Raw genomic sequence first — 26,080 nt, 5'->3', positions numbered from 1 at the left:
AAAAGAAAAACTGAAAAAGCAAAGTTTAATAAAAATTGAACCAAACAGAAAAAGACGTTGCCGATGGTACAGCCTTTTAAAAAAGGGTTCATTTCCTAGAAATTATATACAAGTCAGCTTTTCCGATCATAGTTGTTGGAATTTACTTTGAGAGTTTCCAGGTTCGCATTCTAAATTCATGTCTGACCATTTTACAAGTGCAATTTGCATATACGCTGGCAATGAACGAGTTGAACAAGATACTCTGTAAATAATTGCGGTAAACATCCGAATAGTTACCATGATAAACCACCAACAGCTCAAAACTCTCAACTGCTGAGGAAAATTTGAAGTAATTTTTGAAGTATTCTGTTTTCCGCTTGTGATTTGGAAAATGGATGTTTTAATTATTCATCAGGCAAATGTTCCCAAGCTTACCAGCACAGCCACTGAACAAAAATTATGTACAAATTATGAACAAATACATTAATGTGCATTTACGTTGCTGAATCTGAACGCTTGTTTATTTTTTGCTCCATCACCTCAAAATAAACAACTGGAACTGTTTTCTTGTTAATTATTACCCTAAATATTACCGATCAAGTAAAATTATTCAAAACAAAGTTTGTTTTCGTATTAAAGATATCAAATTTAATTTGAAATATAATTGGGCAAACAAAATATTTCAAAATTGGCTTAATTCTCTTAAGATATTATACTCAATTCTTTTTGAAATTGTATCTGAAAATTATATCCCCACATTTGACATCTTGTGAGCGTGCACATACTCACTTCCCTTCTTAAATTGATATTTAGTTTAAGTTATTTTTTGAGTAAATCTTTGAGAAACAAAAGTAGGCTGTCGGAAAACAACTTGGAAACCAAACCAAAACTTTGAGAAACAACTTGGAAACCAAACCAAAACCATTTGTTTATTTTTTTTTATCTTCTGACTACGTATCTAACCATAATAAATTAGGGTAATAATTAATCTAATCTTAAGTAAAACAGATAATTAAAAAAATAAAAAAAACTAATAGCCTAACTAAACAATAAAGTGTTTAAAATGCAGACACAACTTGAAGTTTTAGAGTTTGGAGTCTAAGAGGGGGGGGGGGGGGGGTTATCGGTGGATTAGTTGATGGGGAGTAGGTGGGGTGGGGGTTAGTGTGGCATTGAGCTGGGGGTACTTAGGTTTATGGGGTTGAGCGTAAGTGTATTTGGGGGAGGGGCGTCTGTTTATGGGAGAGGTGGAAGGGTAGGGTAAGTAGAGGCAGGCAAGTCGGGGGTTGTTTGTATTTTGAATAAGGAGGATGTGCTTTTTTGGGAAGAAAAGTGATTGACAAAACAAAATTTGTGTTTTAACTGCTAACTACAGTAGCAATTATTAACAATGCAGACAGCGATAAACTACAGAAAATTGAATTTTTACATGATACTACTTTAGTCTATCAATTTGAGATATAAACCTGCAGGATAGCTAGGATTAGAAAAATTAGTAATAAAAAGTTACAAAAACCGTCAGCAGAATGGTGCAAAAAATAACAGTTTTTACATCTTTTGTCATTAGTTTTTTTCACATAAAAAATTTTTCTTTGGCAATGATTCCTTTCTCAGAGTTTGAAACATGAATTTTCAGTTAACATTATTGGGAAAATTAAATTTAAAGCAGTTCTTTTAAAATTTTAGGCAGCTCTTTTTCTCAAAATTGAAAAGAGACAAATAACAGGTGTCTAAAGAGTTGATAACAAATTGAGTTAACAGTACTGATAAACAATACAAAATTCAATTATCTACCATCATCAATATTATTTTGAGCAAAAAAGAAACAACTTTTTTGAAATTTTGGACTTCAAAACTGTCTATGTGTATTTTTTTGCAATTTCTTTTATCTTGTGAGTGATTATCATTATGCTTGCCTGTCGATAACTGAGTATTGTTAAATTTGTTTTTGATTCATAGCGTTTTTTACATCATAATTCACAATTTTTTATAAAAACGTAAGCGTATTAAAAGACTAATACAATGTAAAATTGTGAAAATCTTCAATCCTGACTCCCCTAGCCAATAAAAAATTTTACTTCATATATGACAACAACACTATGTATTCATATCATACGGGATCTATATTCAGCCTTTGATGTTATTTGAAAAGGGAAAGGCAGAAACGTGAAAAAATTGAAAATTTTAAACCTATATTTTTCCTCGATATGAAAAACTTTTGAAATCTCATCAAAAATATCCCTTCAGTTATTGGAACTTTCTAATGGTACCAATTTTGTATCTCTCCGCCAGAAAATTGATCGTCCAAAATCGGCTCTACAAAAACAGTGGGGCTGGTATAAAATTCCTACCCTCCAAAAAGTTTTAAACATTGAAACAATTATTTACATCAGCTGCCCCTTTTATGTCGTTGGTCAATTCTTTCTTATAAAAATGATAGTTTGCTGCTAAATTATTTTTAAATACCTATGTAATAATACTGTAAATAATCGTATGGAAAACAAAAAATGCTGTGCATTTTGTACACCATTCGAAAGCAATTAAACATTTGTGATCAGACATAGTTTCAAGTTTACATATCACCAAATTTTTCCAAAAGTAAAAAAAACAACCATCCATAACTGACAAGAAACTATCTTGAAATATTTTGAAAAAAAATGTTTGCTCAATGCAGGACCTATTAAGGTTTGTTCATCAAATATATCACGCTTAACTTGTGTTTCATTGCCTACGTTTTCTGAGTTACATTTTGAGACGCAACATTGCAGCTACTGGGAAAACATTCCACCGGAACTTATAAGAAACTCGTCTAAACCGGAAAAAATTACTCAGCAGAATGGCTATGATAATGTACGAGTCACACAACAGCCCAGGTGTTCACGTGCAGATAGAGAGACAGATTGGGGAGCTATTCTGTGAACTGAGGTGCAATCAACAGCCCAGAGGATTTATCGAGATTGTGACCGATTTCTGCCAGCCGGAAAATAGCGGAGAGACCATATTTCGACTGCGACCCCGGAAGTAAGTTTGCAACCATAGCTCAGATTTGGGCCTCTCTGATCAGAGGACTGGCTACCATTGTCCAGACATTTTATGCATCCGAAAAAATACTAAAGCAATTGTCACCAGCTACGGATAGCACTACTGACAATTTATTGTAAGCTTTCTCTTGCACCAATTGGAGTCTACAATTATTCAAAAAAGAAAGACTTTATAGGTACCGACCCTTTAGACGGAAGACAAAGAAAAATTGTCCAGATAGGCTCCAAAGCATGGGCTCTGAAAAATCACATAAAAATTCAAACCTGGAAAAAATTAATCTTGAACACAAAATATCAAACTAAGTTATATGAAAACAGCTAAATATGTTTTTCCGTTAAATCATCTACAAATTAATTAACTACAATAAGGTGTATGAAGAATTTCAAATTGTAACCAAAAGCTAGAAAAACTGGATATGTGATAAGATGCTCTGCAAAAATTAGTTTTTTCCGAGGAAGACAAGCTTTATGAGTTTTGTCAAACAACACCTTTTGTCAAGCTTTCAAAATCAATTGATACTTTTGGTTATAAAAATTTTGACAATTGATTATAATCTTGTTGAATCTTGTGAGATATATATTGCATACGCTGCTGATTAGAAACCAAGTCAATACTTTTATATTTTGGAGTTTCAACTGACCTTAAAACACTCACGAGCACATTTTAAAATGCCGAAAGTCTGCAGTGCCAGAAGTCAATATGCCAGAAGTTGCTACTTAGCCGGAAGTTGAATTTCGTAGACTTTCGTCATTTTAAAACGTGCGCGTTTCGTGTTTTAAGCATGGTTAAGTGACTCTGCAGAAGTCACTTTGAAATTCTGACTTAATAGATGAACGCCAGAAGTTCTCAGTGACTTCAAGCAGAGCCACTTAAACATTACTTCGGCTTGAAGGCAGAATTCTAAATGAAAAGAATGAACTTATTTACCAAAAAAATATCTTTTGTAAGAAAATCAATTTTATGGAGAACGCAACATCTGGATAGTTATTCAAAAACAACGTCTTTTGCAATTTTCTAGGCTCTTTCTAGGCTTTTTTTTTGCTTGAGATATGAGGCAAGCAATATTACTTCTATTACTGCATTTTTTATCTCTTCAAATAGATTAATAAGGTTTCTCATTACTTTGTATTGGAAGCCTAAACGGATACGTATTCAAAACGCTAAAACAATCAAAAATGATTAAAATGAGAAGTCCTATTTCTCGCCAAATAAAATAGTTGGATATGAACTCCAAGGAAAATTATTTTTCAGGATCTTTTCAACAAAACCACATTTTTTTCTCTGCATACAGAAAGACCATCGGGCGTGCAAAATTGACTCAGCAAAAAACCATGACAGGCATAGATTCGCTAAACCTCGGCTAAATTTTTTGTTAGTAACATTACCAGCTGATTAATAAAAAGTTTCACTCAAATCAAACTTCTTAAATTGGTCAAGTATATTAAAAAAAACTTTCTGTTTTGAATGTCAACAAAAATTTTGGAAAGATGTATCGGAAAAAAATTCAAACTACCATCCAAATGAGAATAACAAACCATATATTCAATTACAACCAAAAACTTATGGGAGATATAATCAGTAAGCACGATTGTATCAGATCAATCTAAACCAACAACCAAAACTTTTATGTTAAAAAGCACACCTGATTAATGCTATATATAAAGTTATATGACCCAAGTTCTTTGAATCCAGCTTATACTTATCAATATTCACTTCTTACAACCACGAAAAAATTTTTCGCATCTAATTTTTACATCTTTCTCTTTCTCTTAATTCAAACAAACTTCAAAATTTTTGTTTGCGCACCCATATAGTCAAAAGTGAACTGCAAATGCAACATATTAAGTTTAAATGCCCTCTGTTGCCACTATACGGGAATTTTTGACATCAGTCAAAGGTTTTTGTACTATATATGACCTTGTATTTCCAAGAAATTTTCTTGATTTCTACCGAAAATAAAAATTAAACAGTTTTTAAGATTTTAAATTTTTTGTATGATTTTCAAAGAACTTATATGTGATCTTTGTAAAACTACTAACAAATCATACAAATCATATATGACCTAGTATGAGATCAAAGAAAATTTTACGATCGGTGACCGGGTATTAATCAGTCACTCTTCAATTTCGATACCTCATTAGAATTATGCGTACACAAAACTCATAAAAAGTACTCTAAATTGAGTGGAGCGCAACTTGACCTCACGCTATAGATGATCATGCGACAACTGATTGCTAAAACATTTCTTTTTCTTCATTTTTATATGAACAAACCAGTTTCTTTGATCAATCAAATTTCAGAATCGGTTGTTATTCGCAATTTTGTCAAAGTGTCCTTTTGTTTGTTATTCCTGAACTTTTCTACCTCCCCCCCCCCCCCCACCTACCGTGTTTTTATCCCGACACTTACAAAAAAATTTGTTATATAGCAGGTTAATTTGTAGCAAAAAGCACGTGTGGCGGCGTGTATGTCAACTGCCTGTTTCTCTAAGGCGTCCTTCCGTTTCCCAAACCGAGGTGCCCACGCGTATTCCACCATTATTAAAAGAGAACACGGGTTTAAAGCAAATTCAACTCTTAATAAGCATGGAAAAGAGTGTAATTTTAAGGCAGTTACACATTTTTACGCTCTTATGTATGCTATTTATTTATACTTTTTATTTATACTATTTATATTATTGACACAGATACTCTTTTTTACACAGATATGGCTTCGCAAAGTATGACGACCTGCTGGCCATGTTGCATGAGACGAACCACTACTGTCTGTTCGTCTATGATCTTCACTACACACTCTCTGGGGGTGGGAACAGGCGAAAATTGGTCGAATGTGAGAACGCATTTTCGATTAATTGATACCCATTAAGGAATCATAATAAAAAAAGTGAAAGAGTAAACTTTTTACGCACATCATCGCCATATAATGCAGGATTAGTTTTTAAAACAAAGTGAAATTATCAATATTTTTTTCTCCAAATATTCCTTTAATATTTCAAATGCCAGTTCAGCAACATTTTGAGCATGACGATGTGAACTCAGAAATTTTTAGATAAATAGTATAAAAACAGAATTAGATATATTTTGCGCAGTGCAGTCACTTGAAAGTTCCACGCCTTTTGGGAATACAAAAAAAATCAAAATGAAAATTAATGTCATTTACGTAAATGAACAACGTGCTCGTTCCTACCCCACTTAGCTGGGGAAAGAACTAAAGGCTGAATTGAGTTTTTTTCAGTCAATTTTGGTCTTTCGATATATTTGACGAAGAAAGACGTGAGCGGTATCCTTAAAATATCCACTGAGCAAAAAACTGAAACTTTTTTAAAACAGATATATTTCGTTTTTCTTGGAAGACATCCAAATTTTACATTTTTGTGAACATTCAAAGTATGTTCACTATTTTTTTCTATATTGTCGTACTTTTTCACATCAACTTTGATGCGAGAGTTTTGCTAAAATTTTTCAAAAACGAGCCGTTCTTTATGAAAAAATGGCGCCAAATCAGCTCTTACAAAAAATTGTTAAATTTTGCCAGAAAACAGACCTAAGGCTGCCTATAAAAAGCAATCTAAAATGAGGGCTATTATTATTTCGGCTTCCAGATTTTCCTGGAACTAACACTTTAAATTATTTCCAAAATCCAATCGATTCTTATTTAATTTATATCTTTTATATTAGTTCTTCTCTTTTTTTCTCTCGGCATTGGTCTTAACTTCCATTTGGAACTTTAGTCGGGTCCACATTATCCACTTTTCTCCTTTAATTTTTTTATTATATTTCAGGAGTTCAAAGTGTCATGTGAAGTATTTTCTAATCTGTTCTGTTATCAGTTTTTTCAAAAATCTCTTTTCAATGTAAAATTGAAATCAAAAAATTGAACTAACCAAATTAAGATGGCTGACTGGCTGACGACATAGTTGTTGATGAATTTGTTGACGAACCAACAGGGATAATAAATTTGCTAAGTTTATTTTTCCAACACCAGAACCCACCATTATTTGAATTTCAAAGTTGCAATATAATCATAGATAGAATGAATATGACTGCCACCAGTAAGAAAAGTGCAAACCGAGGAGTGAAAAGTATGAGGGTGATTGTAAACAAAGAAAAGAAGAAAATGGCTGAGCCGGAATTAAGAAAGGGCAATAAGGAATTGGAACGCGAAAGGAAGATCTTAGTCAGCATGGAGCAAATATCCCATGGGAAACAGCTATTTGTTGCCAGGAGCCATATAATTGAAAATGAAACGGAATCAGAGAGGGAGATTTTGAAGGGGATGTTAGAAAGAGAGGTGAACAAAAACTAAACTATAAACTAGTATCATCATCATCATCGTATCTATCATGATCATCATCATCATCATCATCATCATCATCATCATTATCATCATCATCATCATCGTTGTTTTATACATATCGTTGTAATTTAGCCTACTGTGGTTTCAGTTCCACTTTCCCTACTAGACTAACATCACCGAAACTTTGTTATTCACCGAGAACGCGTGATAAACAGAGGGAGCCGACTAGCCAGCGTGTGCGCCTGAATAACTTTCCCAGTGACCTTATGATTGTCCAGGCGAAATAAAATAGACATAGACATTAGTTGCAAGTGTTCGGGCAATGATCCGCTAGTCGGTAGAACTAAGCTCGGAAACATCTTCGCTTGAGTTACTGGAACGTACTTCATCAGGGAGATCAAATAGTTAACGATTCGGTCCCGATACTTGGAGGCGTTTCACCCAGTCCTCGATATTTCCACCAAAAGTTCGATCCCCAGTATACACTACCGATAACGCTGAACACACGCAATTGTACGTATGATGACCAGTACATAAGATTACAATTTGGAACTCAGTAAGAGAATCAGAACTGACAGAAACATAGTTATGTGGTTACAAAGGTATTGCTAACAAGATAATTCCAAAGATTACATTACTTACTTCTGGAACACTTGAGAAAGTGATTCAGTCCATCCAACGGGATTCGCAATTGATTAAATAATCGCCCTATACCTTGCCTGTTAAGTGAACCATAAAACGGGACTAACGAATATCGATACGTTGTTGGCATTCTTCACACTGTGCCAAAACTCTCCGGCAAACAAGCCGTAAATTTTCTACGTGAAACTTTAAGCGGGCAAATCTCAAGTTGCAAGCGGTTATGGTGAGCACCGACGTGATGCGCATTATCTTGGGTAGGATAACCGACTTCGTTCTGCAGGAATTACTCCCATTTCTGACGAGTTCCCCTCTCCGATAGTGAATAGGCGGGGCTTCGTTCTGAAATGCCGTTCTTTGCGGCCAAGTAGCTTCAAGGATGTAGCAGAGAGCTTTTTGTAATGTTATTTTTTTACTATAGTCGGCAACATCTATTAAATTTGAAAGAAATTAGAGTTTCACAAAATTCGCAATTTTGGTCAAATCTGAAAATTTTTTGGTCAAATCTGAACAAGATGGTACCGAAACTTTGTCCAACCCACTACCAATTTTTTGAGGCCAATATGGCTGGCTGAACCAAGCTGAGATCACCAACACCCTGGGGCACCCACAAGCTATTTACCAACCACGACTGGTAGTAACAGCCTTACCCAGTGCAAAGCTATACTTATAAATAGAAAAGGTGATAAATTTGGTGTGAAATGCGAAATCCACCATCTCTTTTGAACGCTATTGATATTAGGGTGCAATGAGGCCCTCAACCCATGCGTGTTTAGGCTGAATGCCGACTATAACCCCCGAAACCACCTTATGTAAAGAAAAGACCCGGAAAGATATAATTGGTGGTGAACTAAAAAGATGTCGAATTGTTGGCCATTTGAATTATTTTGGTATTTTTTAACACACCACGGTATTACGGCATTGGTACTGCGGAATGTAAACAAAATGGCCAATAGCAATGTAGAAAGGTGAATACTTGTGTCATAGTGACGCTGCTTTTGTTTAATGCAACAATTTGTTTGCTCGGTTTAGTATAAAAGCGGCTTACACTATAAGCGCGGCGTAGAAGTTGCAAACCGCGAACGAGTTAATTATCAGTTAATTGGCATAGTTTGCCGGTTTTACCGAGCGCGATGCTCTTGTTAATCGTGATTAAGGGTGGTTGCGTTAAATTTGCCGGAGCGATTGAGCAAGAGGCTGTTAATTATCGCTGAATCGATTATGGATTTATTGGCAGAGTTTCGCCTGCCAGTTCAGCGATTAGCTCGGATAGCGTGGTTCAAATCGCTAGGTGATCAGTTAGGAATAGAGCGATCGCTCTGATAGTTTGCCGGTTTACGACGATTCTGTGGGTATATAATCGTGCCAGGGTCGAAAGATTTTGCGGGATTTTTTTGTTAGTTTCCTGTTTCGTTGTGCTTAAGGATTACCAGTTAGTACTCTGAGTAGTTCTTAAATGTATGTTAGTTAGTGCTGTAGTATAGCTATTGTAGTTGCATGATAATTGTTTGTTTGTTAATTGTCTAGATTCATAATTACTGTTACTTTGTTGGTTATTTATCTATTTATTCTGCTAATTGAATAGTTGCACAAACTGTTTTGATTGAGCCAAAAGGGCAATCAAATGGGTTAATAAATGGGTTAATCAAACCACTTATTAAAAAATTTTGAATTGTGAGATCTGGGCGGTAGTTCCCGTTCTAGGCTGGCTAAAAAAGTTCAGAATCTTACAAAAATGAAGCCGTGATTTTGGTAACGCTCGATTATTGAATGCAGAAAAGGAATGACGTTTCGAAAAGCGGATTCTTTCAATTGGTTTTGAAAGTGAAAAGAATTATATTACAAATCTTGATTTTAGAGATAACGTATTTTAGTGTACGTATTTTTATACGTAACTTAATTTGAGTTCAGTTTTTGACTTTTTGTCTTGATTTTCTGAAAACGCGTAAAAGCCGAGACGAATGTTTAAAAGGACCATAGATGCTGTTGTATGAAACAATTACAGGACGGGGAACTATTTCATGACTTCGATTTCAGGTTTCAAAAAATATTTGCTTTTTTCAGTGTGATTCGTATTGTTCAAATTCGTTTTTATGATTTTGCCATTAGGGAATAATAAAATTTTGGTAAAGTTTTGGTTCTGCTTTTACTTTTCGTTGTCTTTCTGGTCAGATATCTCAGGCTGATTAATTAGAGGACAATTTGGCTCCCTGCGAAAGCTTAATTAAATGGTTTTAGGGAGTTTACTTAACTCTAAAACCGTTCAATTAAACTTTCTGAGGCAGCCCCAATGTCCTCTAATTAATCAACCTAAGGTCATTAAATAGAAGACAGTTGGAGACTCTCTTTTGTTCTCTTATAATTCATTTCATTAGTGACAAGTACTTTTGTGCTTTCTGAGATGTCATAATTGAGCTTTTATTTTGAGGTCAATGATTTATACTTTGTGGACTAGAAATAGTTTGACCTTGTTCAGTTGTACTAGATTTTAACAAACACTTTTGAAGAAGTCTTTTTTAAAGGAAAACAGTGATTGTTGAGTTTCGACAGTATATAACTTCAATTATTATCATGTCTATTATTATCAATGACATTCTCAATGCTCTAACAAGACTCTTAATGCAATCTTAGTGGCTTATGGATTTCAACTCTCAACTGAAACTACTGGCTAGGATATCAATCACACCAAATTTTTTGCCATCTGTTGGATTTTGCTTAATTTATTGACATTTAATAGCCCTTTCTTATCACTTTGTGCCTGCAGCCAAGATAAGATTTTACTTTCTGATTATGAAGTTGTCATTGATTTGAGAGTTGCGGTTCTGTTTTTATGAGGTCTCTGTATTTTAAAATCAACGCCAAAAATTGTTAAAAATACAATGAGTTTTGCAATGTCAACTTCTGGCCGTTTTTGTGTTGTTCTCACGCATTTTCTGCAAAATTGGTCTTTTCGTTGATACATTGCGCGGAATTGGCCAACGTGAAATATAATCGAAAAAATTAAAATTGATATTTTTCGACGAAAATGAGTTTTTATTTTCTCAGATTTTTTGGCTGTTTCTTCTGCTTTTATTTTTGGCGCATGTTTTGAAGAAGTATCAAAACTCATATTACTGTTAAAACCTTGAAAGCTAATTTTCATCTTTCCTATCGATTTTAGTTCAATTAATTCAGGACAAGTGCTCGTATCATCTACCAATCACTCATCCTCGATTTTCTTAGCATCTTTTGGATCACAAGTCAACCAAAGTTTTTAGCCATTTGACAACTAAATTATTCAAACGACAATTTCCAAATAATCAAAAATAGCTGGCAGATGGCCGGAAAATGGCTGCCGTTGACCCAACTGCAGGACGTACGGATCAAACAATTAGAAATGAGAAAAAGTGAGGACATTCAAATAGTTTTCTCAATTGTCAAAAAGTGTTTTTTTATTTCAGTATCATTAGTTTCAATAAGTATGATTGATGCAGCCTCTAAAACAGAGATAAACTGAATATTAAAACCAGTTAGCAGTATAGTCTAAAGAACTTCGTTAATTTAATGCACTAAACCTTCAATCATCAGTTCTTATTGGCCAAGATTTTTGGTTAAAACGACGATTCCGCTTTTTGACCGGGAATGCATTCCAGTAAGTTTCTTCAACGAATTCCAAATTCCACTTAAATGAAATACTGCGTGAAGTTAGTCAGACGTCAAACAAGAAAGCAGACATTGATGTAAAAAGAAAAAAGTGTTACAAACGTACGACGAATAAAATACAAAAAAACATAAGATGAATCGAAAGACACCGGAAATACCTTCTACAAATTTGAAGAAAAAAGTAAAAATTCATGTACCAGACCAGTAGGCCAAATAAAAATTATCAAGACAGCGGGAAGTTATCAAGACATGAACAAGAATAGCATTCGCCGAGCAAATGTAATTGGAAATAATTTCAATAGCAGTTAGCAACCAAATGATCTAATTATAATATTTAGGTATCACATTTCCCCATTGACACCAAATGAGTAACAACAATTCAATTACAGTGTCTTGACTAAGTAACAGTGCATTAGAGATGCAACAAAAAGGTAATAAATAAATAGAAAAATTGCTGGTTATCATAACTATAAATATATATGTACTCGTTATCATAACTAGTGTTAATTTTGACAACTAGTGACAAGTTGGTACCGTGTCGTACGCGAATGAAATTGCGTACTTGATCTTGAGTCGCGACTGGCGTTTATGTTCTATGTCCTACTTGCGCGGCAAGTGCGCTTTACACAATTTCTAAATGAATCCGCTTAGCGAATCGCGTAAGGACTAATTGTTTACTTTACTCGATTTGTAAAGACAGTTAATGAAGAATAAGATAAATTGAGCAACTGTACGCGAAGTGCAAAACTAAGAGAATGAAGATTAAGGCAACTGGTATTCCAGAAGTCATAACAAAACGTGAACACTAATTTCCCGCTATGGGAGATGGGAGCAACAGACTAGCAAGTGAAATAACAATGACTTATACACATGCCCCTCAGGAACAAGTACACTAAATAAATTAAGTACATCGTATGATAAATTTACTGCACTAAATTAATTTATGATGTATGACATTTCTCCCGCTTCAAAGAAAACTAAAATTGCATAACGTAAAATTTTAATAACAATATGAATAATAATAATACTTATTCACCGGTTAAATAGTATCAACAATATATTTACTGGTTATCATAGCTAGTCATAATTAATAATGTATCAAGTTTAATGGATCAGAGTTTTCACATGTCTTCTTCATCAATGATTAGTTCATTTGAAGTGCTGTGGTCGGCTGGTCGTATACGGGGGTCCGTCGGTGACACCTGTCCTATGATAGGCGAGGGAAAGTCGTTTGCAATAGATTCAACCCGCGTAGCTGTATCAACAATTGTTTGTACAACCGAAGGTTGTATCGATTCGATGTCGCCTACGCGTCGCTTCCTACGAGGTGGAGCAAAGTTCGGAGGACACGAAGTAGTGGAGTCACCAGATGAATCTTCATTATCATATCCATAAAATTTAGGACTTTTTCTAGTCCGTTTGGTTGTTCTTGTCAGAGTATGGTGTAATGTTGTTGTTGGAACTGAAGGAGATGATAAAAGAGCTTCTTGTTGAGTATTTGTAGGAGGGGGTGCAATTAATACTTCTCCAGTTATAATTTGCTGTTCGGGAGCAGCCTCTGGAATTTCGGGTATTGTTTGAGGAGCCAAATTGTCTGGAACTTTAGGCATGCGTACTCGCATTGCGCGAGCAATGTTAGATTTATTTGAGGATACACCACTACCAGTTTCTCGTTTTCTATGCTTCATTTTTCGGTCGCCTTTTTGTATGCGGGTACACTCTTTGATGTGGCTAAGTATCTTAGCCTCAGTTGTTTTCTCGTGCGTGCGGGGTCCTCGGCGGTTTATGTAGTCGGTCAATTTGGTTTTTAGTTCTTCCCGAGTACCAAATTTTGCAATATCACTATTGCGTACTGTCACTTCCATCTTTCCCGGCTCGCGAATAACCGAAGTGTATTGATCGGTCTTTTGTACTACCGATCCTGGGGCCAACACCTCATACAAGCCGTCCAGATTCTTCTTGGATCTCTTATGAAGGTGTTTCTTTCTGGCAATGTTTAACCGTACGGCGTGTTCTTTCAATGGAAGTGGGCGATGCGCTTTCGTGGTGCGAAGGAAATGGGGTTCATTATCAGTTGCTAGCCGTTCGCGAGTGGTGGCATCCTTTGTCGCCTTACACATATTGTGTTCAATTTCGTCGTCACTCCGGCTGTTTCCCCAGTGTTCCTCCGGCAGCAATTCATTAGGGGTTACAGTTTCTTCATCTAAATAATGATTCAAAATTTTTTCATAACTTAAGTCAGATGATTTTTGTTGAGTACTTATATTACTAAGTGGTGTATTAGCTTTACACCCGAAGTGAGATTCGAGCGAATGGCGAAAGCTTAGTTGTTCTATGTTTACATATGCGAAGCTGGTATATAATTGATTTCAATGCTGCTTTAATGGTGAACGAATTTACTTCTTTATTTGCGTCTTTTATACATGCCAAGCGTTGTTTAATAGTACCAATAAGTCGTTCAACTAAACCTATTGCACGATGATCGTTCGCCGGAGCTGGTATTAGTCTGATGTTATTTTTGGTACAAAAATTTTTTACTTGGTTACCTACAAGACAACGGGCTTGATCTATTCTTAAGGAACGAGGAACTCCATGAATTTGTATATAATTATCTAAGATTTTTATGACATTCGAGGCATTTGCATTATCAACCAATTCTGCAGAAGGGTATTTTCAAAATCTATCAATGCATGTTAAAACGTATGTTTCATGTTCTTTTTCGTTATTAATGGGCCCTGCAAAATCTATTTGTATTTCTTGGTTTGGAACTTATGGTGTATGTGCTTTAAATTGTTTTGCGGGAATGACAGATTTCAAATTTTTACCGATAGCAGTGCAAGATTTGCACTCTATTGCTTTGACAAGCAAATCACGATTCATGTATGGCCACCAGCAGTGCTGAGCCATACATATCATCCCCCAGCTACCTGGGTGACTCGCATGTAAATCGTCAATGAGGGCATCTTTGAGTGCATTCGGAATGGCCACCTTCTCGTCCATACAAACACACCCGCCAGTCACATGAAGGTCCCGCCAATAGCAATGAAGATACGGGTTGAGGGCCTTCAGTCTTTCTTCATCTCCCCGAATTATGCTGTCCCGAACCTCTTTTAGAACTGCGTCCTTACTTGTGAGTGATGCAATTAGACCTTTGCTAAATACTTTTCCCACCACTCGTTCAAACGACATTACTTGGGGACTATCCGTTAGTGGGGTGCTTAAATTTGAATGCGAGGAGGATCTGCGTGGCGTACTTGTGGTTGCATTGTCGGTGAATGACACGCGAGGCGAAGCTCTGGTTGTTCGGGAGGAGAGTGATTTTCCCTTGAGAGATGAAGCTTGTTGACTCATTGTTGATGAGAGTTGAGTTTTTTCAATTAAGTTAATTGACAGAGAGGAAGACAACTGAATTTCAGGTTGAGTTTGGGCAAAAAGCACTTGATTGTTGTTTGTTAATTAAGCACGTGAGTTATTTAAAGTATTTGAGTGTGGCTTACTAAAAAGGGTAGGAATTTGAGGCTGATTTTTGATTGACAAGTGAGAATGACCTATTGGAGTAAATTTGGAAGCATTTTGATAAGCGAGTGACGCTTTTCTTGTGTTTACTAGCATTTGAGACTCAATTTGTACAGGATTAGTTGTAAATGGTAGACAACGTGACGCAGATTTAGAGTGAATTGAGTAATTAGTAACTTGCTTTGCAAAAGAGTCATCTGTGGAATGCATTCTAGTCTTTTGAGTAAATAATAGAGGATTATGCCGGGCGGGTGTTAAATTGTTAAAGGAAAAGCGTACTCGCGATGCGAGATCGGAGGTGGTATTAATTAAATTAGAATTGTTAACTTTTGGAGTAGGATATGTATGAGCGAATACGGAATCATTTTGACTTGAATGTACTCGCTGGTCATGTGCACTAGTACAATTAATACTATTAGTGGAATGGAGAAATAAGTTATGTTTTTGATCCGCGAATGATTTAGTATTATTAGTTAAATGTACGTGCGGGGCGTGTGTGCTATACGGATGATTGAATTTAAAAGAGGTTACATTAGAGTTGTATTTTCGCGCCGCGAGATTCAGACTATCATTTGTTAAGCGTACATGCTGGGCGGAATTTATGTCTAAATTGGAAGTTTGTCTTGAACAGAATTTTGAACTATTGTTTCGCGGGGCGAGATTTGAACTAACGTTTGTTAAGCGTACACGCTGGGCGGAATTTATGTCTGAATTAGAGGTTTGTTTTGAATAGAATTTTGGACGATTGTTTCGCGGGGCGAGTAAATCATGAATTTCAGTTTGAGGATTTGGTGTTACGTAATTTATAGTTAAAACTTGTGCTGTATTGGTGGTGGAATTTTTATGTTCACCATCAATATCAATATATAATTTATGAAGTGAATTAGCTGAGAGATTGTGTTTCCGTTGAAGTAATCGGGCATCAGAATGTATGCTCGATAATGTTGCAACTAAAAATTCCTCGTCATATTTGGAAACACTTTTTGCTGGTTGATATGGATTACGAGATATGTAATCAACTAGTCCCATTTTCGCGCCAGGTAGATGCTCTATTGAGAATTGATAAGGCAAAAGACGATCAACCCATCGTGATAACCTACTATTGTAACTTTTATTTGATCGATGTTCTTTTTAAATGGAAAGTAATGCGCGGTGATCAGTGATAACAGTGAATTCTTTACCATACAAATAATTTTTAAAATATTCTATGGACCAAACTACCCCAAGAAGTTCTAATTCGTTAATACTATAACGTTCTTCACTACTGTTTAAAAATCGGGATGCAAAAGATATCGGCTTCCAACCGTCAACTGTTAGTTGTTCTAATGCTGCTCCCAATCGGGAGCGAGAAGCATCACATTTGATTCGTGTTTCAAGTTGATGGTTATAGTGAATGTTTTCTGTATGATTTGCTATGCGAGTTTTAATGGCATTAAAATGTAGTGTATGAGTGTCAGTCCAAATGTACTTAGTGGACTTACGAAGTAGAGGTCTTAAAGGATGGCAAAGTTGAGCTAAATTGGGAATAAATTTACTAATATAGTGGACTGAGCCGAGGAGTGAGCGTAATTTTTTAAGTGTATTGGGTGGTTGTAATGATATAATAGAGGATGTTTTGGATTCGAGTGGCGAGATCCCAGATTGAGTTATATTATATCCTAACCAGGAAATTTGTTGTTTCGCAAAGTGGCATTTCGGAAGGTTAATTCGAAGGTTATCTGCATCCAATTTTTTAAGACAATCTAATACAAGTTGGAAGTGATCATCTTCTGAACCTTTGCTAACAATTAAAATGTCGTCTAAGAAACAGAATGTATTTTTAAGTCCAATCAGGGTGTAATCCATTGCCTTCTGAAACTCGGCAGGCATGTCTGTAAGACCGTAGAATCCCGTCTTGAATCGATATGTGCCTGTCATGTCACCACTTACAATATTAAAATTACAATGATTAGCAGTTTTAGGGTGTAAGTTTAGTTGGCTGTATGCATATTTAAGATCAATAGTAGAGAAGTATATTTGTTCCGCTGGTTCTGTTTTGTAGTTTGTTATTATTTGTGATATCGAATCCATAAGTGTTTGAATATTTGGCATCTGATATTTGTTCTTGTGTATTGCTTTGTTAAGAGTTTTAGAATCTAGTGCTAACTTTATGGTTTGATCTCGTTTGACTGTGATTACAATAGGTGAAATAAAATATTGGTGAGAACAGTTATTCAGTTTTTCTATATGTCCCTCTACAAGAAGTTTTTTAATTTCATTATTTACTCGTTCTTGTAAATTAATGGGTACTCTTCTACCCTTTTGATGTTTTGGCTGAAAATTTCGATGGAATTTAGATTTGACAATGTGTATTTTTGAGCGACCAATACGTGTAATAAGTTGAGGAAATTGTTGTGCGATACGTGTTTTAAATGGACATTGAGATGTGATAGTGTTGACCATACTACCTTCATGTTTTGGGATTTGAGTTACTGAGATTCCGAGAGCGTCAAATAGATCTCTACCCACTAGTGGTTTTAGCCCATCACGGACTACTACAAATTCAGCTTCTTCAAGTCGCCATCCATTGCTCGCAATTGGTGCCTGTATCATACCCGTCACGTTTATGGGTTCGTTTGAAAATGTTTTGAGTTCCTGGAGAGGCGCTATCATCAGCCAACGAGCATGGGGAGAATTTTCCACAATTTCCGAAGCAAGAGACTCGGGCAAAATACTGCATACACTGCCTGAATCAATGAGAAGTCCAACGTGGGTGTTACCAATTTGTAAGATGGTGTTCTTTGGTTCGATCTGTATTGCGTTACTTGCGATGCTAGCGACCATATTGTCATCTGAGCTATCGTAGTCCGATTCGCATTGCGGGTTATAATTCATATTTTGTATAGCGTTTACCGTTTGCTCAGTTGTAGTTTCTTCAACGGAGTTAACATTAGAGCGACTAGATTTGTTTGACGAGGACTTCGGTTTTCTGCACACTCGCGAAAAATGGTTTTGGAGGCCACAATAATTGCAAGTCTTGCCTATCGCAATACACTTGACTTTATGATTAGCTGACCAAGTTAAGCCACAGTTCCTGCAGAGTTGGTTTGGTGATCGAGGAAAGCTAGATGTAGTCGGCCGTTGATTCGGTGGTCGAAAAGATCGTTGAGGAATTATTGCATTAACTTGCGGAGCAGATTGCGAGTTTGTAATTTGTAGTTGGTTTCTTTGACCTAGTTCCATATTTATGGCCAAACGTAATGCTTGGGCTGGTTCTAAAGTTTCTCGCAACAATTCCCGTTGAATTTCTGGATCTAACATATTTGCAATAAATAAATCTCTGATGAGGGTGTCTTCTTGACTTCCGAGCTCACAATTCTCAGAAAGTTTATTCAATTTTCCGAAGAAATGTTCGATGGACTCTCCTCTTGTCTGTTTCGTGGTGAGAAGTACATATCTATCAAATGTGATATTGCGCTGACGAATAAATGCTGTTTCCATGATTGTCCAAAGTTCTGCTGTTGAGAGACTGTCCATCCTGAGGTGTGGGTTTTGGCTACAAAAAATTCGACGTCCTTCAGTGCCCAAACTGAGGTATAGCATTGACACAGTCTTTCGATCGGCCTGTGCCCATGGTTTGTCTCCGGACATTATTCCTATCTCCAGTTGTCTCTGACACCGATTTTCCCAGTTCATTTTTGATTGAGCATTCCTCGCCAATCTTTCCCTCTCCGATTGTGCCGATGATCTTGTTATCGTAACCTCATAGATCGGTTCAAGTGGTAGTTGCACTGTTTCGGGTTTTGGTTCCAACAAAGTGTCTATTGTAATATTTTCCTTCGCAAGAAGAGCTAGCTTGGCCTGCATCTGCCACTTTTCCCATTTCAGCGACGGGTCTACACTAGGTTTATCCCAAAATGGCTCAATGCCAAGTGGAGTCCGCTTCTGAGCTGCTGACTGCGCCATGTCGTACGCGAATGAAATTGCGTACTTGATCTTGAGTCGCGAGTTTCGTTTATGTTCTATGTCCTACTTGCGCGGCGAGTGCGCTTTACACAATTTCTAAATGAATCCGCTTAGCGAATCGCGTAAGGACTAATTCTTTACTTTACTCGATTTGTAAAGACAGTTAATGAAGAATAAGTTAAATTGAGCAACTGTACGCGAAGTGCAAAACTAAGAGAATGAAGATTAAGGCAACTGGTATTCCAGAAGTCATAACAAAACGTGAACACTAATTTCCCGCTATGGGAGATGGGAGCAACAGACTAGCATGTGAAATAACAATGACTTATACACATGCCCCTCAGGAATAAGTACACTAAATAAATTAAGTACATCGTATGATAAATTTACTGCACTAAATTAATTTATGATGTATGACATACCGAAACTTTGTCCAGCCCACTACCGATTTTTTGAAGCCGATATGGCTGAATCAAGCTGAGATCACCAACACCCTAGGGCGCCCATAAGCTATTTACCAACCAAGACTGGTAGTAACAGCCTTACCCAGTGCGAAGCTACACTTATAAGGAGAAAAGTGATAAAATCGGTGTGAAAAGCGAAATCCAACATCTCTGAGTCTTATGAACGCTATTGATATTAGGGTGCAATGAGGCCCTGAACTCATGCTTGTTTAGGCTGAATGCCGACCATAACCCCCGAAACCACCTTATGTAAAGAAAAGACCCAGAAAGATATAATTGGTTGTGAACTAAAAAGATGTCGAATTGTTGGCCATTTGAATTATTTTGGTATTTAACACACCACGGTATTACGGCATTGGTACTGCGGAATGTAAACAAAATGGCCAATAGCACTGTAGAAAGGTGAATACTTGTGTCATAGTGACGCTGCTTTTGTTTAATGCAACAATTTGTTTACTCGGTTTAGTATAAAAGCGGCTTACACTATAAGCGCGGCGGAGAAGTTGCAAACCGCGAACGAGTTAATTATCAGTTAATTGGCATAGTTTGCCGGTTTTACCGATCATGATGCTCTTGTTAATCGTGATTAAGCGCCTTTGCGTTAAATTTGCCGGAGCGACTGAGCGAGAGGCTGTTAATTAACGCTGAATCGATTATGGATTTATTGGCAGAGTTTCGCCTGTTAGTTCAGCGATTAGCTCGGATAGCGTGGTTCAAATCGCTAGGTGATCAGTTAGGAATAGAGCGATTGCTCTGATAGTTTGCCAGTTTACGACGATTCTGTGGGTATATAATCGTGCCAGGGTCGAAAGGTTTCGCGGGATTTTTTTTGTTAGTTTCCTGTTTCGTTGTGCTTAAGGATTACCAGTTAGTACTCTGAGTAGTTCTTAAATGTATGTTAGTTAGTGCTGTAGTATTGCTATTGTAGTTGGATGATATTTGTTTGTTTGTTAATTGTCTAGATTCATAATTACTGTTACTTTCTTGGTTATTTGTATTTTTATTCTGCTAATTGAATAGTTGCACAAACAGTTTTGAGCCAAAACGGCAATCAAATGGGTTTATAAACAAGATCAAATCACTTATTGAAAAATTTTGAATTGTGAGATCTTGGCGGTAGTTCTCGTTCTAGGCTGGCTTATAATGTTCAGAATACAGAAATAAAGCCGTGATTTTGGTAACGCTCGATTATTATTGAATGCAGAAAAGGAATGAAGTTTCGAAAAGCGGATGCTTTCAATTGGTTTTTGAAAGTGAAAAGAATGTTATTACAAATCTTGATTTTAGAGATAACGCATTTTAGAGTACGTATTTTTATACGTAAAGTAATTTGAGCTCAGTATTTGACTTTTTGTCTTGATTTTTTTAAAAACGCGTAAAAGCCGAGACGTATGTCTAAAAGGTGTATAAGTGTTGTTGTATGAAACAATCACAGGACGGGGAACTATTTCATGACTTCGATTTGAGGTTTCAAAAAATATTTGCTTTTTTTCAGTGTGATTCGTATTGTTCAAATTCGTTTTTATGATTTTGCCATTAGGGAATAATAAAATTTTGGTAAAGTTTTGGTTCTGCTTTTACTTTTCGTTGTCTTTCTGGTCAGATATCTCAGGCTGATTAATTAGAGGACAGTTTGGCTCCCTGCGAAAGCTTAATTACATGGTTTTAGCGAGTTTACTTAACTCTAAAACCGTTCAATTAAACTTTCTGAGGCAGCCCCAATGTCCTCTAATTAATCAACCTAAGGTCATTAAATAGAAGACAGTTGGAGACTCTCTTTTGTTCTCTTATAATTAAACTTCATCAGTGACAAGTACTTTTGTGCTTTCTGAGATGTCATAATTGAGCTTTTATTTTGAGGTCAATGATTTATACTTTGTGGACTAGAAATAGTTTGACCTTGTTCAGTTGTACTAGATTTTAACAAACACTTTTGAAGAAGTCTTTTTTAAAGGAAAACAGTGATTGTTGAGTTTCGACAGTATATAACTTCAATTATTATCATGTCTATTATTCTCAATGACATTCTCAATGCTCTAACAAGACTCTTGATGCAATCTTAGTGGCTTATGGATTTCAACTCTCAACTGAAACTACTGGCTAGGATATCAATCACACCAAATTTTTTGCCATCTGTTGGATTTTGCTTAATTTATTGACATTTAATAGCCCTTTCTTATCACTTTGTGCCTGCAGCCAAGATAAGATTTTACTTTCTGATTATGAAGTTGTCATTGATTTGAGAGTTGCGGTTCCGTTTTTATGAGGTTTCTGTATTTTAATATTGACGCCAAAAGTTGTCAAAATTATAATGAGTTTTGCAATGTCAACTTTTGACCGTTTGTGTGTTTTTCTAACGCATTTTCCGCAAAATTGGTTTTTTGGTGATACATTGCATGGAATTGCCCAACGTGAAATATAATTGAAAAAATTAACATTGATATTTTTCGAATAAAATGAGTTTTTGTTTGATCAGATTTTTTGGCTGTTTATTTTGCTTTTATTTTTGCCGCTTATGTTTTGAAGAAGTATCAAAACTGATGTTACCGTTAAAACCTTGAAAGCTAATTTTCATCTTTCCTATCGATTTTAGTTGAATTAATTCAGGACAAGTGCTCGTATCATCTACCAAGCACTCATCCTCGATTTTCTTAGCATCTTTTGGATCACGAGTCAACCATGGTTTTTAACCATTCGACTACTAGACTATTCAACCGACAATTTCCAAATAATAAAAAATAGCTGGCAGATTGCCGGAAAATGGCTGCCGTTGACCCAACTGCAGGACTTACGGATCAAACAATTAGAAATGAGAAAAAGTGAGGACATTCAAATAGTTTTCTCAATTGTCAAAAAGTGTTTTTTTTATTTCAGTATCATTAGTTTCAATAAGTATGATTATTTCAGCCTCTAAAATAGAGATAAACTGAATATTAAAACCAGTTGGCAGTATAGTCTAAAGAACTTCGTTAATTTAATGCACTAAACCTTCAATCATCAGTTCTTATTGGCCAAGATTTTTTGGTTAAAACGACGATTCCGCTTTTTGACCGGGAATGCATTCCAGTAAGTTTCTTCAACGAATTCCAAATTCCACTTAAATGAAATACTGCGTGAAGTTAGTCAGACGTCAAACAAGAAAGCAGACATTGATGTAAAAAGAAAAAAAGTGTTACAAACGTACGACGAATAAAATACAAAAAACATAAGATGAATCGAAAGATACCGGAAATACCTTCTACAAAATTGAAGAAAAAGTAAAAATTTATGTACCAGACCAGTAGGCCAAATGAAAATTGCCATTCAAAAGAAATAAACAAAACAGCACATGAAAGCGATCGATCAAAAATAAAAAAAGCTAGACAAAATTTCATAGACAAAAAATTTCAGGCTTGAACAACTGAACAATTATGAATTACAGAGAGCGGGAAGTTATCAAGGCATGAACAAGTATAACATTCGCCGAGCAAATGTAATTCGAACTAATTTCAATAGCAATTAGCAAACAAATGAACTAATTATTATAATTGCGTATCACATTTCCCCTTTGACAACGAATGAGTAACTACAATTCATTTACAGTGTCTTGACTAAGTAACAGTGCATTAGAGATGCCACAAAATGGTAAAAACTAAATAGAAAAATTGCGGGTTATCAAAACTATACATATATATGTACTCGTTATCATAACTAGTGATAATTAATAACCTAAAATGAATAAATAGATATATTTACCTCTGATTAGAATCATATAGATAACGAACTCTGGGGAGACTCATCAGAGCATTAATTCTGATTGGGGAAGGCAACCATTAATAGCCTGCTCCTCTTCTACACAATCTACAACAGAAGAATTCTGTGGTTGCGATCGTGGTGATGCAACAGCTACAACATTAGTTTGCGTTTCTGACGCGCTTGATCGGTTTCTTAATTGGCCCTGGTTTCGTGGGGCAAATTACAATTTGATTTTCGATGTCGCTTCTTGGTCGTGCAGATGTGGTTCGTAAAATCGAAATAGGATCAGCCTCTGCTATCAAATTTGTTGAACTCTATTTACGGGGTCTTTTCGTTGATAGCTTTTCTAAACTTTCAAATCCAAAAATTCTGGGCCAGTCCGATGTATTTTATATAAAATTAATTCTGAGGTGGCGTCATCTAATTTTTCGGACAACTATTGATTTGAGGCTTTTGGCGCAGGAATGGCAAGAGCCTTTTCAGCTCGGCACTACTTCTGGAAGTTTTATCAAAATCGGGGGCGTCGTTGGTTTTCGCGACCCAATTGCTCTCAGTTCATTAGTTCGCCGGCGATGCCACAAACTGATTTGGATCTTCTTGATCTCTTTGATATGTTTAGCTACCCTTTTCTTCGGTTGTCTTCTAGAAAGGAAGAACTCGTCGTTGGGCAAGTTGTCAGAGAGCGAGAGTTGTTTATCTTTCTTTACTGTACCCAAATTTGGCGAGGTCATTGTTCCTCACCCTCACAACCTGTTTTCCAGGTTCTTTTTACTGCTGACGAGGTAGGGAATACCTTTTCCACTGCCGAAGGAAAAATTACGGAAAAGGAATTCCATGCGGAAATTATGTATAAATATAATATGAACATAGTTTCCGCATCACAAAGAAAACAGGAGCAAGAAGGACAAAAAACACAGTTCAAAATAAGGAAAAATTCGCCAAAATTACAGCAAAAACCGGCAAGTTCTTGAAAGTACTCAATTTAAACCTATATCACTGAAATATACCTATTAACCAACACACAAACCTCGACCACGCTTCATTGCCCCCTAAAGTTAAAAAACTCAAAATACAATATATTTTACAAAAATGAGAGAATCGAAGTTTATTGAAAGTTGCTAATCCTGATAGACACTTCTTCAAACCCATTTTTGTCGCTAAAACTGTCCAATAAACCAACTCCAGGCACTGAAACCATAACAAAGATTCATTTATTCCTCAATATCAAAAAATAAACTATCATTTATAGTTTTTAAGTTTCCATTACCAATACATATACCTCCAAACAGACAAAAAGAAAATATGGATTGTGTAAAAATCTTAACTACAATCAACGTTAATGTAAACCTATCTACCAGAAACTCAAAAACTGACAAAAAAAACGTGAATTGTACCAATCTGGCCTCAAATACTTCAAAATGACTCTTCACCTAAGTTTTAACCTTCCAGCAACTTCAGCACACCAAGCGCGAAATACTTTCACGGCCAAATTAGGGCATTTAATCAAATTTAATGCCTACTAAACTTGTTTATACCGTTTTGAAAGTCATCTAAAAATTTGTGAACACATCGTAAAAAGCGTACCAACACAATCCAAATTCTATGGATTGTAAGAAAAGAAGAGCGCCTAAATATCAGCCGTTGAGAGGTTTACGGTGGCTATTTAAAATGAAATAGGGTCTAACCAAGCTGGTTAATCAGACGTAAATTGACGGTTCTTTGAAGTTCTGCTCAATAGATTGTATTAATGTTGATTTCTTTCAACTGATTTCTGATTGAGACCTGCATTACTTACCAGACTTGTATTATCTGCACGGATATACATTTTCTACTCTTAACTATTTGACTTTTTCATAACTCTTCTTGACTTGTTAGATATTCAAGCCAAGCATGGCGATGAGTGGGAGCAAAAAGCATTATGTGCGACCGCATAGTGTGGATCCTCCTTGTTTGATTTTAAACAAAAACTTTTTGGTTTTTTCTTGTTTTTAGGCGTAAGAAATATTCGTTATCGATCTCTCGATGAAAAGGTTTGACCTTTTCATCGGTATTATCTGTCATTGATGGTTTTTGGCATCTAGCAAACCATTGTCAGTTTGTTAGGCTTCTGTAATCCAAGAATAAAGATGTGCGGGGTCGGAACATTGCGCATAAAACCGAGCCTCATCGTTTGAAATAGTATCTTTTATTGAATTGCGCCAACGAAACGCATCATTTAGAATCTCCTGCTAATTTCAGTTGTGTGGCAACCAGACCATGACGTGGACTACGAGGTGCGACTGGGTCTGAACAAGTGCATTCCGGACAGAATGGTCACTAAGGTGTTCGGAAATGACATCCAACAAATTGATACCAATTTGAAGGACATTCTGCAGAAAGAGGGATCACTCACACAATCTCCACATTAAACAAATGCTCCGCTTTGACAGCGAAAATTGGATATTTCCGGGTCTTTTCCATTTAAAAACACACCCCCCCCCCCCCCCAAAAAAAAAAAAAAAAATTTAATGTGGACATGCACATGAAGTTTACACTAACTCCCTCACCAATTATCCAATTAACGTAAATATACAAAAAAGGGCTGTATAATTTCATGGTTGGGGCTACTACGGTAAAGACCCTATTTTCCTCGTGATCACCCACCTCCACCCTGATAATTTGTCACCTTCTCCGCCACAATTTATGATGGCCTCACGAATTAAGATCTAAGATGTTTGAAACCGGACGGAAACGATCACAACATTTGTTCAAATATCTTTAAACAGATTTTAAGAAATCGGCGTTTCCTCTTCGTACTCAAAACAATCATGAATTCTTCG

General features: G+C 36.1%; 1 protein-coding gene across 4 annotated transcripts; it reads left to right on the top strand.

Moving 5' to 3' along the window:
• Positions 1–412: 412 nt before the first annotated feature.
• Positions 413–25,735, top strand: LOC142346035 (uncharacterized). Of its 4 annotated transcripts, none has more exons than XM_075398520.1 (4): positions 413–551; positions 2,657–3,003; positions 5,729–5,853; positions 25,500–25,735. In XM_075398520.1, exons 2-4 carry the CDS (start codon positions 2,819–2,821, stop codon positions 25,667–25,669), a joined length of 480 nt encoding a protein of 159 aa, XP_075254635.1. In that variant the 5' UTR covers positions 413–551; positions 2,657–2,818; the 3' UTR covers positions 25,670–25,735. The 4 variants fall into 4 exon arrangements, with proteins under 4 accessions (XP_075254635.1, XP_075254634.1, XP_075254632.1 ...); XM_075398519.1 differs by having other exon boundaries at positions 413–602; positions 2,668–3,003; XM_075398517.1 differs by having other exon boundaries at positions 413–602.
• The last annotated feature ends 345 nt before the right edge of the window (positions 25,736–26,080 follow it).

Source organism: Convolutriloba macropyga, chromosome 9 (assembly GCF_964194025.1).
Source record: "Convolutriloba macropyga chromosome 9, txConMacr16.3, whole genome shotgun sequence".
Classification (NCBI taxonomy): Eukaryota; Metazoa; Xenacoelomorpha; order Acoela; family Convolutidae; genus Convolutriloba; species Convolutriloba macropyga.
This window is presented reverse-complemented; position numbering and strand designations above follow the sequence as displayed.

Excerpts from the sequence above, each read along its gene's own strand:
- LOC142346035 (XM_075398520.1), top strand. The coding sequence starts at position 2,819 with ATGGCTATGATAATGTACGAGTCACACAACAGCCCAGGTGTTCACGTG. Across the intron at positions 3,004-5,728 it reads TTTCGACTGCGACCCCGGAA|ATATGGCTTCGCAAAGTATG; the intron begins GTAAGTTTGCAA and ends TTTTTTACACAG. Across the intron at positions 5,854-25,499 it reads CAGGCGAAAATTGGTCGAAT|TTGTGTGGCAACCAGACCAT; the intron begins GTGAGAACGCAT and ends TGCTAATTTCAG.